Source organism: Oncorhynchus kisutch, unplaced genomic scaffold (assembly GCF_002021735.2).
Source record: "Oncorhynchus kisutch isolate 150728-3 unplaced genomic scaffold, Okis_V2 Okis03b-Okis08b_hom, whole genome shotgun sequence".
NCBI lineage: Eukaryota > Metazoa > Chordata > Actinopteri > Salmoniformes > Salmonidae > Oncorhynchus > Oncorhynchus kisutch.
The window spans coordinates 19,150,306-19,164,953 of NW_022261980.1; the positions used below are offsets into that span (position 1 = coordinate 19,150,306).

The 14,648-nt window shown below is 45.6% G+C and overlaps 1 protein-coding gene across 6 annotated transcripts in view; it reads right to left on the reverse strand.

Moving 5' to 3' along the window:
- Positions 1 to 14,648, reverse strand: part of LOC109883161 (WD repeat-containing protein 93) — a 51,959-nt gene that overhangs the window by 8,098 nt on the left and 29,213 nt on the right. For 4 of the 6 annotated variants that reach the window (XM_031812463.1, XM_031812464.1, XM_031812465.1 and 1 more), the window contains exons 11-13: positions 8,570 to 8,795; positions 5,975 to 6,035; positions 2,183 to 2,339 (exon numbers count right to left, since the gene is read on the reverse strand). In XM_031812463.1, the coding sequence (XP_031668323.1) occupies positions 2,183 to 2,339; positions 5,975 to 6,035; positions 8,570 to 8,795 (444 nt within the window). The other 2 variants (XM_031812468.1, XM_031812469.1) reach the window with 2 other exon arrangements.

Here is a 14,648-nt window from a genome sequence, read left to right on the forward strand (position 1 = left end):
ACATTACTATCTACCAGCAACATTACTATCTACCAGCAACATTACTAACTACCAGGGCCGTTACTATCTACCAGCAACATTACTAACTACCAGCAACTTTACTAACTACCAGCAACTTTACTAACTACCAGAAACATTACTATCTACCAGAGCCGTTACTATCTACCAGCAACAGTACTATGTACCAGCAACTTTATTAACTACCAGCAACATTACTAACTACCAGCAACATTACTAACTACCTGCAACATTACTAACTACCAGCAACATTACTAACTACCAGCAACATTACTAACTACCTGCAACATTACTAACTACTAGCAACATTACTATGTACCAGCAACTTGACTAACTAGCAGCAACATTACTAACTACTAGCAACATTACTAACTACCAGCAACATTACTATGTACCAGCAACTTTACTAACTACCAGCAACATTACTATCTACCAGAGCTGTTACTATCTACCAGCAACATTACTATGTACCAGTAGCTTTACTAACTACCAGCAACATTACTATGTACCAGCAACTTTACTAACTACCAGCAACATTACTAACTACCAGCAACATTACTAACTACCTGCAACATTACTAACTACCTGCAACATTACTAACTACCTGCAACATTACTATCTACCAGCAACAGTACTATGTACCAGCAACATTACTAACTACCTGCAACATTACTAACTACTAGCAACATTACTAACTACCAGCAACATTACTAACTACCAGCAACTTCACTATCTACCAGCAACTTTACTAACTACCTGCAACATTACTAACTACTAGCAACATTACTATCTACCAGAGCCGTTACTATCTACCAGAGCCTTTACTATCTACCAGCAACATTACTATGTACCAGTAGCTTTACTAACTACCAGCAACATTACTATCTACCAGCAACAGTACTATGTACCAGCAACATTACTAACTACCAGCAACATTACTAACTACCTGCAACATTACTAACTACTAGCAACATTACTAACTACCAGCAACATTACTAACTACCAGTAACTTTACTATCTACCAGCAACTTTACTAACTACTAGCAACATTACTATCTACCAGAGCCGTTACTATCTACCAGAGCCTTTACTATCTACCAGCAACATTACTATGTACCAAATCAAATCAAATCAAATTTATTTATATAGCCCTTCGTACATCAGCTGATATCTCAAAGTGCTGTACAGAAACCCAGCCTAAAACCCCAAACAGCAAGCAATGCAGGTGTACCAGCAACTTTACTAACAACCAGCAACTTTACTAACTACTTGCAACATTACTATCTACCAGAGCCGGTACTATCTACCACCAACATTGCTAACTACCAGCAACATTACTATCACCCAGCAGCATTACTATCTACCAGCAACATTACTAACTACCAGAGCAGTTACTATCTACCTGCAACTTTACTAACTACTTGCAACATTACTATCTACCAGAGCCGGTACTATCTACCAGCAACATTACTAACTACCAGCAACATTACTATCTACCAGCAACAATACTAACTACCACCAACATTGCTAACTACCAGCAACATTACTATCTACAGAGCCACTACTAACTACCAGCAACATTACTAACTAGCAGCAACATTACTAACTACAGAGCCACTACTAACTACCAGCAACATTACTAACTACAGAGCCACAACTAACTACCAGCAACATTACTAACTACAGAGCCGCTACTAACTACCAGCAACATTACTAACTACCAGCAACATTTATATCTACCAGCAACATTACTATCTACCAGCAACATTACTAACTACCAGCGACATTACTAACTACCAGCAACATTACTAACTACCAGCCACATTACTATCTACCAGCAACATTACTATCTACCAGCAACATTACTATCTACCAGCAACATTACTAACAACCAGGAACATTACTAACTACCAGCCACATTACTAACTACCAGCAACATTACTATCTACCAGCAACATTACTATCTACTAGCAACATTACTATCTACCAGCAACATTACTTACTACCATAACTGATCATATTGTTGCAAAGAGTTCTGGGATATTAGAATCCTGTTGTCTTAAACGTTGTCATCCTCAACTCAGCACTAAACTAAATCCAGAAATAATCTAGATTAAAATATGTATAAAATATGCTTTCAAGATACACTATATTGTTCCAGTACCTGGTATGAGCAGAGACTGCTGTGTGGGGTCCAGTAGAAACACAGGATTCCAGGGATTGGCCAGGAGATGAGTGTCTGGGAGGGAGAAGCAGCACACTACTCTCCTGTCTACCATGTCTTGGAGGAGGATCTTCCCATTCCTCTGCATGATCAGAGCCTGTTAACCAGGGACCATCAGAAACATGATCAGAGCCTGTTAACCAGGGACCATCAGAAACATGATCAGAGCCTGTTAACCAGGGACCATCAGAAACATGATCAGAGCCTGTTAACCAGGGACCATCAGAAACATCAGCAGAGCCTGTTTACCAGGGACCATCAGAAACATGATCAGAGCCTGTTAACCAGGGACCATCAGAAACATGATCAGAGCCTGTTAACCAGGGACCATCAGAAACATCAGCAGAGCCTGTTTACCAGGGACCATCAGAAACATGATCAGAGCCTGTTTCCCAGGGACCATCAGAAACAACAGCAGAGTCAGATCATGTCAGATAAAATAGGAGAGTTAGAGAAATGTATTTAAGTGTCACTCCACAATGATCCAAACCCCAGATGTTTTGTATCCACATTGTGGAAATGCAACTTAATTACTTAAAAATCATACAATGTGATTTTCTGCATTTTTGTTTTAGATTCCGTCTCTGACAGATGAAGTGTACCTATGATAAAAATTACAGACCTCTACATGCTTTGTAAGTAGGAAAACCTGCAAAATCGTCAGCGTATCAAATACTTGTTCTCTCCACTGTAGTCTCCACATTGACTCTGTACCGGTACCCCCTGTATATAGCCTCCACATTGACTCTGTACCGGTACCCCCTGTATATAGCCTCCACATTGACTCCGTGACGGTACCCCCTGTATATAGCCTCCACATTGACTCTGTACCGGTACCCCCTGTATATAGCCTCCACATTGACTCTGTACCGGTACCCCCTGTATATAGCCTCCACATTGACTCTGTACCGGTACCCCCTGTATATAGCCTCCACATTGACTCCGTGACGGTACCCCCTGTATATAGCCTCCACATTGACTCTGTACCGGTACCCCCTGTATATAGCCTCCACATTGACTCTGTACCGGTACCCCCTGTATATAGTCTCCACATTGACTCCGTAACGGTACCCCCTGTATATAGCATCCACAATGACTCTGTACCGGTACACCCTGTATATAGCCTCCACATTGACTCTGTACCGGTACCCCCTGTATATAGCCTCCACATTGACTCCGTAACAGTACCCCCTGTATATAGCCTCCACATTGACTCTGTACCGGTATCCCCTGTATATAGTCTCCACATTGACTCTGTACCGGTACACCCTGTATATAGCCTCCACATTGACTCTGTACCAGTACACCTTGTATATAGCCTCCACCTTGACTCTGTACCGGTACCCCCTGTATATAGCCTCCACCTTGACTCTGTACCGGTACCCCCTGTATATAGCCTCCACATTGACTCTGTCCTGGGACCCCCTGTATATAGCCTCCACATTGACTCTGTCCTGGGACCCCCTGTATATAGCCTCCACACTGACTCTGTACCGGTACCCCCTGTATATAGCCTCCACATTGACTCTGTACTGGTACCCCCTGTATATAGTCTCCACATTGACTCCGTAACGGTACCCCCTGTATATAGCATCCACAATGACTCTGTACCGGTACCCCCTGTATATAGCCTCCACATTGACTCTGTACCGGTACCCCCTGTATATAGCCTCCACATTGACTCTGTACCGGTACCCCCTGTATATAGCCTCCACATTGACTCTGTACTGGTACCCCCTGTATATAGTCTCCACATTGACTCCGTAACGGTACCCCCTGTATATAGCATCCACAATGACTCTGCGCCGGTACCCCCTGTATATAGCCTCCACATTGACTCTGTACCGGTACCCCCTGTATATAGCCTCCACATTGACTCTGTACTGGTACCCCCTGTATATAGCCTCCACATTGACTCTGTACTGCCACCCCCCCCCCACCCTGTATATAGCCTCCACATTGACTCTGTACTGCCAACCCCCCCCCCCCCACCCTGTATATAGCCTCCACATTGACTCTGTACTGGTACCCCCTGTATATAGCCTCCACATTGACTCTGTACTGCCACCCCCCCCCCCCACCCTGTATATAGCCTCCACATTGACTCTGTACTGCCAACCCCCCCCCACCCTGTATATAGCCTCCACATTGACTCTGTACTGGTACCCCCTGTATATAGCCTCCACATTGACTCTGTACCGGTACCCCCTGTATATAGCATCCACAATGACTCTGTACCGGTACCCCCTGTATATAGCCTCCACATTGACTCTGTACCGGTACCCCCTGTATATAGCCTCCACATTGACTCTGTACTGCCAACCCCCCCCCCCCACCCTGTATATAGCCTCCACATTGACTCTGTACCGGTACCCCCTGTATATAGCCTCCACATTGACTCTGTACCGGTACCCCCTGTATATAGCCTCCACATTGACTCTGTACTGCCAACCCCCCCCCCCCCACCCTGTATATAGCCTCCACATTGACTCTGTACCGGTACCCCCTGTATATAGCCTCCACATTGACTCTGTACTGGTACCCCCTGTATATAGCCTCCACATTGACTCTGTACTGCCAACCCCCCCCCCCCACCCTGTATATAGCCTCCACATTGACTCTGTACTGCCAACCCCCCCCCCCCACCCTGTATATAGCCTCCACATTGACTCTGTACCGGTACCCCCTGTATATAGCCTCCACATTGACTCTGTACCGGTACCCCCTGTATATAGCCTCCACATTGACTCTGTACTGCCAACCCCCCCCCCCCCACCCTGTATATAGCCTCCACATTGACTCTGTACCGGTACCCCCTGTATATAGCCTCCACATTGACTCTGTACTGGTACCCCCTGTATATAGCCTCCACATTGACTCTGTACTGCCAACCCCCCCCCCCCCACCCTGTATATAGCCTCCACATTGACTCTGTACTGGTACCCCCTGTATATAGCCTCCACATTGACTCTGTACTGCCAACCCCCCCCCCCCCACCCTGTATATAGCCTCCACATTGACTCTGTACTGGTACCCCCTGTATATAGCCTCCACATTGACTCTGTACTGCCAACCCCCCCCCCCCACCCTGTATATAGCCTCCACATTGACTCTGTACTGCCAACCCCCCCCCCCCACCCTGTATATAGCCTCCACATTGACTCTGTACCGGTACCCCCTGTATATAGCCTCCACATTGACTCTGTACCGGTACCCCCTGTATATAGCCTCCACATTGACTCTGTACTGCCAACCCCCCCCCCCCCCACCCTGTATATAGCCTCCACATTGACTCTGTACCGGTACCCCCTGTATATAGCCTCCACATTGACTCTGTACTGGTACCCCCTGTATATAGCCTCCACATTGACTCTGTACTGCCAACCCCCCCCCCCCCACCCTGTATATAGCCTCGCTTTTGTTATTTTACTGCTGCTCTTTAATTTGTTACTTTTATTTCATACTTTTTTCTTGTATATTTCTTAAAACTGCATTGTTGGTTAAGGGCTTGTAAGTAAGCATGTCACTGTAAGGTTGAATTCTCCTAAGATAGGAGTCGTACGATAAGATAACTAAGATAGGAGTAGTAAGAGAAGATAGGAGTAGTGATGGTCTGTCATGGATAGACGACAGTGAAACAGAGAAACACACTAGTCCAGCATCACAACATCTAATGAGACTGAGAGATGGACCTGGTGGCCAGAGAGAGTCAACATTATAAAGCTGGTTTACCAGGCGCTGGAGGAACGGAACAGCAGCAGTCACCACAGGGAAACAGCCTGGATCTGATGGTCTGAAACATAGTAGACAGGAAGTTATAGAGGGAGGGGAAACAGCCTGGATCTGATGGTCTGAAAGATAGTAGACAGGAAGTTATAGAGGGAGGGGAAACAGCCTGGATCTGATGGTCTGAAACATAGTAGACAGGAAGTTATAGAGGGAGGGGAAACAGCCTGGATCTGATGGTCTGACAGGAGAGACAGGAAGTTATAGAGGGAGGGGAAACACCCTGGTTCTGATGGTCTGAAAGATAGTAGACAGGAAGTTATAGAGGGAGGGGAAACAGCCTGGATCTGATGGTCTGACAGGAGAGACAGGAAGTTATAGAGGGAGGGGAATCAGCCTGGATCTGATGGTCTGACAGATAGTAGACAGGAAGTTATAGAGGGAGGGGAAACAGCCTGGATCTGATGGTCTGACAGGAGAGACAGGAAGTTATAGAGGGAGGAGAAACAGCCTGGATCTGATGGTCTGAAAGATAGTAGACAGGAAGTTATAGAGGGAGGGGAAACAGCCTGGATCTGATGGTCTGACAGGAGAGACAGGAAGTTATAGAGGGAGGGGAAACAGCCTGGATCTGCTGGTCTGAAAGATAGTAGACAGGAAGTTATAGAGGGAGGGGAAACAGCCTGGATCTGATGGTCTGAAAGATAGTAGACAGGAAGTTATAGAGGGAGGGGAAACAGCCTGGATCTGATGGTCTGACAGGAGAGACAGGAAGTTAGAGGGAGGAGAAACAGCCTGGATCTGATGGTCTGAAAGATAGTAGACAGGAAGTTATAGAGGGAGGGGAAACAGCCTGGATCTGATGGTCTGACAGGAGAGACAGGAAGTTAGAGGGAGGAGAAACAGCCTGGATCTGATGGTCTGAAAGATAGTAGACAGGAAGTTATAGAGGGAGGGGAAACAGCCTGGATCTGATGGTCTGACAGGAGAGACAGGAAGTTATAGAGGGAGGGGAAACACCCTGGATCTGATGGTCTGAAAGATAGTAGACAGGAAGTTATAGAGGGAGGGGAAACAGCCTGGATCTGATGGTCTGACAGGAGAGACAGGAAGTTATAGAGGGAGGGGAATCAGCCTGGATCTGATGGTCTGACAGATAGTAGACAGGAAGTTATAGAGGGAGGGGAAACAGCCTGGATCTGATGGTCTGACAGGAGAGACAGGAAGTTATAGAGGGAGGGGAAACAGCCTGGATCTGATGGTCTGAATGATAGTAGACAGGAAGTTATAGAGGGAGGGGAAACAGCCTGGATCTGATGGTCTGAAAGATAGTAGACAGGAAGTTATAGAGGGAGGGGAAACAGCCTGGATCTGATGGTCTGACAGGAGAGACAGGAAGTTATAGAGGGAGGAGAAACAGCCTGGATCTGATGGTCTGAAAGATAGTAGACAGGAAGTTATAGAGGGAGGGGAAACAGCCTGGATCTGATGGTCTGACAGGAGAGACAGGAAGTTATAGAGGGAGGGGAAACAGCCTGGATCTGATGGTCTGAAAGATAGTAGACAGGAAGTTATAGAGGGAGGGGAAACAGCCTGGATCTTATGGTCTGACAGATAGTAGACAGATAGTACACAGGAAGTTATAGAGGGAGAGGAAACAGCCTGGATCTGATGGTCTGAAAGATAGTAGACAGGAAGTTATAGAGGGAGGGGAAACAGCCTGGATCTGATGGTCTGAAAGATAGTAGACAGGAAGTTATAGAGGGAGGGGAAACAGCCTGGATCTGATGGTCTGAAAGATAGTAGACAGGAAGTTATAGAGGGAGGGGAAACAGCCTGGATCTGATGGTCTGAAAGATAGTAGACAGGAAGTTATAGAGGGAGGGGAAACAGCCTGGATCTGATGGTCTGAAAGATAGTAGACAGGAAGTTATAGAGGGAGGGGAAACAGCCTGGATCTGATGGTCTGAAAGATAATATACAGGAAGTTATAGAGGGAGGGGAAACAGCCTGGATCTGATGGTCTGAAATATAGTAGACAGGAAGTTATAGAGGGAGAGGAAACAGCCTGGATGTGATGGTCTGACAGGAGAGACAGGAAGTTATAGAGGGAGGGGAAACAGCCTGGATCTGATGGTCTGACAGGAGAGACAGGAAGTTATAGAGGGAGGGGAAACAGCCTGGATCTGATGGTCTGAAAGATAGTAGACAGGAAGTTATAGAGGGAGAGGAAACAGCCTGGATCTGATGGTCTGAAAGATAGTAGACAGGAAGTTATAGAGGGAGGGGAAACAGCCTGGATCTGATGGTCTGACAGGAGAGACAGGAAGTTATAGAGGGAGGGGAAACAGCCTGGATCTGATGGTCTGAAAGATAGTAGACAGGAAGTTATAGAGGGAGGGGAAACACCCTGGATCTGATGGTCTGAAAGATAGTAGACAGGAAGTTATAGAGGGAGGGGAAACAGTCTGGATCTGATGGTCTGACAGATAGGAGACAGGAAGTTATAGAGCTCTGCATCATGTTTCTATCAATGCTTATGTAATGTAACTTGGTATGGGTTATTCAAGTTAACCTTGTGTAGAACAGAATACTGTAAACCTTTCTGATAGTTGTGTGACATTATGAGAGTCCAGTCCTCTTCCTGCGTCGACTCGATGACATGCTCCACTCTTACAGGTGACCAGTAGATGGACCTGTGTGCTGCTGTGGTTCGGACCCTGGCTGTGTAGGGCATCCTCAGTAGCCGTACTAGACCAGTAATCCACAAATATTATGCTGCTGAACACACTGTCTGCTTCCACTGAGACAACAGACAGAGGAAGACCTACATAATGGAGGAGAGAGATGAGAGACTTACTGCACATAGTCATATTCACTTAATCCAATTAGGAAATAAATCCCTACAGCCCAGCTAGGTCCTTACACAGATAAGAAATAGGCTCCAGGGTCTGTACATATGAAATGGAAACTTACAACTGAGGTAAACCAAACAAAGAAATAAGAAAACATTACTTTGAAATATTATGGTTGTGTGCTTTTTACCAAGGCCCTCATTTAGAAACGTTGCATATGCATCAAAATATATCCCAAAACATGCACTGGTTCAGGCAGAAGTTGGCATTCATAAAAACTGAACTTGATATTAAATAACAGTTAAATAAAATATAAAATATGAGAATGTGCTTATCCTCACGCAAACTTTAGACCAATGGTCACCAACCGGTCAATCGACTGGCCGATCTTCATTCCTAGTCGACCACCAAACATTTCGGTAGAAAAGCCAACGATAAAGACTTGCACTCCTTTTTGTTTTTATTCCTATAGGTGCACTTGATTCAGAAGCCCTGTTGACGGTAGGTGCACTTGATTCAAAAGCCCTGTTGACGATAGGTGCACTTGATTCAAAAGCCCTGTTGACGATAGGTGCACTTGATTCAGAAGCCATGTTGGCGGTAGGTGCACTTGATTCAGAAGCCCTGCGCTCTGGGTAGACAGTGTTCCCATTTTAACCCTTTAATTTGTCTGAAAAGACAAACTCCGCCTACCCGGAAGGTCTGTAGCTAAATTGAGTGACGCTGGCCAATCGGATAGCTCAAATCACCGTGCCTACAGCTTCCACGATCCCGGCCACAGCAAGGTTTGATACTAGCCTACAGCTTCCACGATCCCGGCCACAGCAAAGTCTGATACTAGCCTACAGCTTCCACGATCCCGGCCATAGCAAGGTTTGATACTAGCCTAAAGCTTCCACGATCCCGGCCACAGCAAGGTTTGATACTAGCCTACAGCTTCCACGATCCCGGCCACAGCAAGGTTTGATACTAGCCTACAGCTTCCACGATCCCGGCCACAGCAAGGTTTGATACTAGCCTAAAGTTTCCACGATCCCGGCCACAGCAAGGTTTGATACTAGCCTACAGCTTCCACGATCCCTGCCACAGCAAAGTTTGATACTAGCCTACATAAGATCTCATAACTTTTAAACCATGATCAGAGAAAGACTACAGTAAAGTGCTGCTGTTTTTATGAGTGAATTCATGTTTAAGTTTTTTTCATTACTGTCAACACTGTTTTTATTCTCCACTGTCAGCACTGTTTTTATTCACCACTGTCAACACTGTTTTAATTCACTACTGTCAACACTGTTTTTATTCACCACTGTCAACACTGTTTTTATTCACCACTGTCAACACTGTTTTTATTCACCACTGTCAACACTGTTTTTATTCACCACTGTCAACACTGTTTTTATTCATTACTGTCAACACTGTTTTTATTCAACTTTATTACAAAACATAAAATGTGCTTCTCTACTTCCACTCTTGCTGCAGCTGCAACGAATGAATAGCAAAAGTGTATCGATAACCCTGCATTTGTACTATTATTTACAACCAGTGGTGTGTATTCATGGAAGCCAAGGGAAGCCAAGCTTCCCCAAAAATGTACCAAGAAAAAAAAACAATGATCTTTTTTCTCTCTCTGTTTCATAATTCTCCTTCAATTCGCATGAGGCTGAATGTATCTCACCGGAAAAAGCATCCAAGCGAGCGAAACAGCGCCCTTCTGTCTCTTTATGTGTAGGCCAACTATCTGTTGCGGTCTGGTCAAAAAGTATGACATTGTTGCCGCCGATAGCATTGCAAAGGAAGCCAGCAAGCACTTGGCCTCCATTGATAAAAAAAAAAAGTATATAATTGTCACGTCTACTCCCACTCTGGCGCTCAACGTCGCCGATCTAACCATCGTCCCAGGCAACCCATCATTACACACAACGGCCTCCGGTAGCTCTAACACCACGACCCCACCATCTCCTGGTCAAGAAAGGAGATCACTGCCTGGGCACCCGGATGACAGAAGACCTTGTGGTTCCACGTCAGTTGAGATGTGAGTTTTACCAGTTTACCAGGATCTCAGGGAGGTTTTGTCCAAGACCCGCACCACCTGTCTCCCTCCTCATCGCATCTGGGACTGTTCCATCAACCTGCTTACAGACTCTGCGCAGCCGCATCAACCCCCTGTCAGGGGCTCAAACCAAGGCTATGGAGGCCCTCCAACAGGGTTTCATCAGCCCATCCACCTGCCCTGTGTCGGCAGATTTCTTCTTCGTGGCCAAGAAGGAGGGGGGTCTTTCTCTGTGTATTGTCTACAGAGGTCTCAATGCCATCACCACCAAGTACCGTTAGCCCCTCCTGTTTTTGCCGGCCGACCAAACTGCTCCGTGGGGCTCATTTTTTTATTAAGTTGGACCTGCGGAGGCCTACAATTTCATCCTCATCCGGGAGGGGGATGAATGGAAGACGGCCTTCAGCATGATGTCTGGGCACTCCGTCGGTGTTCCAGGCATTTGTTAACGAGGTGTTCTGGGACATGCCTGGGCATCAGGTGGTTGTGTATATCGATGACATCCTGATCTACTCAGCCAACTTGGATGATCACGTCGCCCACATCCAAGATGTCCTGGAACGCCTCCTGGAGAACCATCAGTATATCAAAGCGGAGAAGTGCCAGTTCCTTCTTGGGATATCGGATCAGCCCGCAGGGAGTGGTTCTGGAGGAGAGGAAGGTCGATGCAGTCAGGTCATGGCCAGTCCCAACCACCATAAAGGGACTACATAAATGTTGGGGGTTTGCCAACTTCCACCACCGCTTCATCAGGAAGCTCCATCACCTCTGCTCTCAACTCTCTCCTTAAAGGTGGTCCTCCGGAAGTTGGTGTGGAGTTCTGCTGCTGATGAGGCCTTACGCCTACTGAAGGGGCGTTTCACCTCTGCCCCGTTGCTGAAACCCCCAGATCCTACGTTGCCCTTCGTGGTGGAGGTGGACACCTCAGAAGTGGGAGTGGGGGCTGTCCTGTCACACCATCAAGGTAATCCACAAAAATTTTATCCATGTGCATACTACTCTAAAAAACTGTCTCCTGCAGAAAGGAACTATGACGTCGGTGACAGGGAGCTCCTGGTGGGGAAGTTGCATTAGACGAGTGGAGACACTGGCTGGAGGGAACCACGGACCCGTTTCTCATCCTCATTGACCATTGGAACCTGGAGTACATAAGGAGTACGTATGGAGAGCCTTCATGGAGAAGTTGGGGGTCACAGTCAACGTACTGGCTTCAGTCCAAAGAGCAGGTGGAGAGGACCAATCAGGAGCTGGGGAGGTTCCTGAGGAGTCACTGACAGGACCGACAGGGGTAGTGGCCCAGTTCCCTGGGCAGAGTACAGTTGGTCGGCAGTTTACATACTTCTGCTCCAGTGCTCGGCGTTGCCTGTCTCCTAACCCCCGGCCCTGGCAACAATCATTACGCACAACTGCGACCCATCATGAGGCATACCTGGACTTCATCACACAATGATTACTTCCTCTTTATCTAGTACTCTGCTGTATCACCCATTAGGGAGTATTGTTTCCTTTTTTCATGTTTAGATGCGTTCCTTTTAAACACACCAACTGCACCTGCTTCCTGACTCCCTGCGTCTCCATTACAATAATAATAGCCAATCAGCGTTGAGCTGAACTGTGAATGGTCCTGGCACACCAAAAAAATATATAGAGAAAAGTTTCAAGGGAAGCCAGTTTGGTTTTGGCTTCACTCCAATTACATCACATCGAGAGCAATACGTCATTGACAGAAACAACTTGAATTGTTGTATCTCGTTGCCTTGTTGTCCTCCGGTGGCTAGTGTTTGGTTCTTATTTTTCAGAGTAAATAACTCACGGACACTAGAGAAGCTTAACCAAGTTTAATTCTTCCCAGAGTGTCTTTACAGCTGTAATTCAGACAACCCAACATTTCTCCCATCGCAGGTATATATATATATATATTCCCCTTAAGACACTCCTCCTTCTCTCCAATCCTTATGGTTCCACAGGAAGAGGGTAACAGGATACTAAACCCTTATTACTCCCTTCAGGGGATCTGACCCCACCTCCTGACCTCAACCCCTCCTTCTGTCTCCCCTATAGCAATCCTTTGATCTCCTCCCGTCCACCCAGTACATTCCCACAGCCACTCTGTTTTTCTACAGATCTCACTTCTTAATATACTATGCGTCTGATCTATCATGTCTTTAATAGCTCAATGTTAAAAATTTCGAATCCAACACTAGCTAGCAAAAATTGTCCCTTTCCTAAATTAGCAATGGATGGCGATAGCGATTTGGACTTGTGGTTTTACTTAATTTTCCGTACTGGCCAATGATTATAAGGACGATTCAGATCCAACTATTAATTCATACATTGTTTTTGCCCCTGGACTGAGAGGATGGAAGTTGAATATGCAGAAGGCTAATGTTAACTAGCTAACGTTGGCTATCAAAACAAAGAGTTGCACACTCTATATAACCTCCCAGTAATTTATTGGGTAAAAAAAACACCAATGTTGTTTCAGCATCACTGTGACTTCTTCTGACCCTGAAGAAAGCAGTGATGCCGAAACATTTTTATTTTTAAATAAACCTTCGGGAGAGACGAAGGTCGAAAGCCATGCGTCCTCCGAAACACAACCCAACCAAGCCGCACTGCTTCTTAACTTCTTCGATATAGGGGGCGCTCTTTTAATTTTTGGATGAAAAACGTTCCCGTTTTAAACAAGATATTTTGTCACGAAAAGATGCTCGACTATGCATATAATTGACAGCTTTGGAAAGAAAACACTCTGACGTTTCCAAAACTGCAAAGATATTGTCTGTGAGTGCCACAGAACTGATGTTCCAGAAAAAAAACAGATAAAAATACAATCAGGAAGTGCCGCATTTTTTCAAACCGCCTCATGGCAATGACTCCTTATATGGCTGTGGAGGAGCTAGGAGTCAGCTTACCTTTTCCACGTTTTCCCCAAAGTGTCTGCAGCATTGTAACGTATTTGTAGGCATATCATTGGAAGATTGACCATAAGAGACTACATTTACCAGGTGGTCGCTTGGTGTCCTCCGTCGCAATTATTGCGTAATCTCCAGCTGCAGTATTTTTCCGTTGTCTTCTGATGAGAAGCCAGCTGCCACCACTGATAGATTATCGAATAGATATGTGAAAAACACCTTGAGGATTGATTCTAAACAACGTTTGCCATGTTTCTGTCAATATTATGGAGCTCATTTGGAAAAAAAGTTTGGCGTTGTAAGTGACTGCATTTTCATTTTTTTTCTTAGCCAAACGTGATGAACAAAACGGAGCTATTTCTCTCACACAAATAATCTTTTTGGAAAAACTGAACATTTGCTATCTAACTGAGAGTCTCGTCATTGAAAACATCCGAAGTTCTTCAAAGGTAAATGATTTTATTTGAATGCTTTTCTTGTTTTTGTGAAAATGTTGCCTGCTGAATGCTAGGCTTAATGCTATGCTAGGCTATCAATACTCTTACACAAATGCTTGTGTAGCTTTGGTTAAAGCATATTTTGAAAATCTGAGATGACAGTGTTGTTAACAAAAGGCTAAGCTTGTGTTTGAATATATTTATTTCATTTGCGATTTTCATGAATAGGAAACGTTGCGTTATGGTAATGAGCTTGAGGCTATGATTACGCTCCCGGATACGGGATTGCTCGACGCTAGAGGTTAACACAGCGCGCATCCAACCTGGAAGCCAGCCACACCAATGTGTCAGAGGAAACACAGTGCACCTGGCGACCTTAGTTAGCATGCACTGCGCCTGGCCCGCCACAGGAGTCACTGGTGC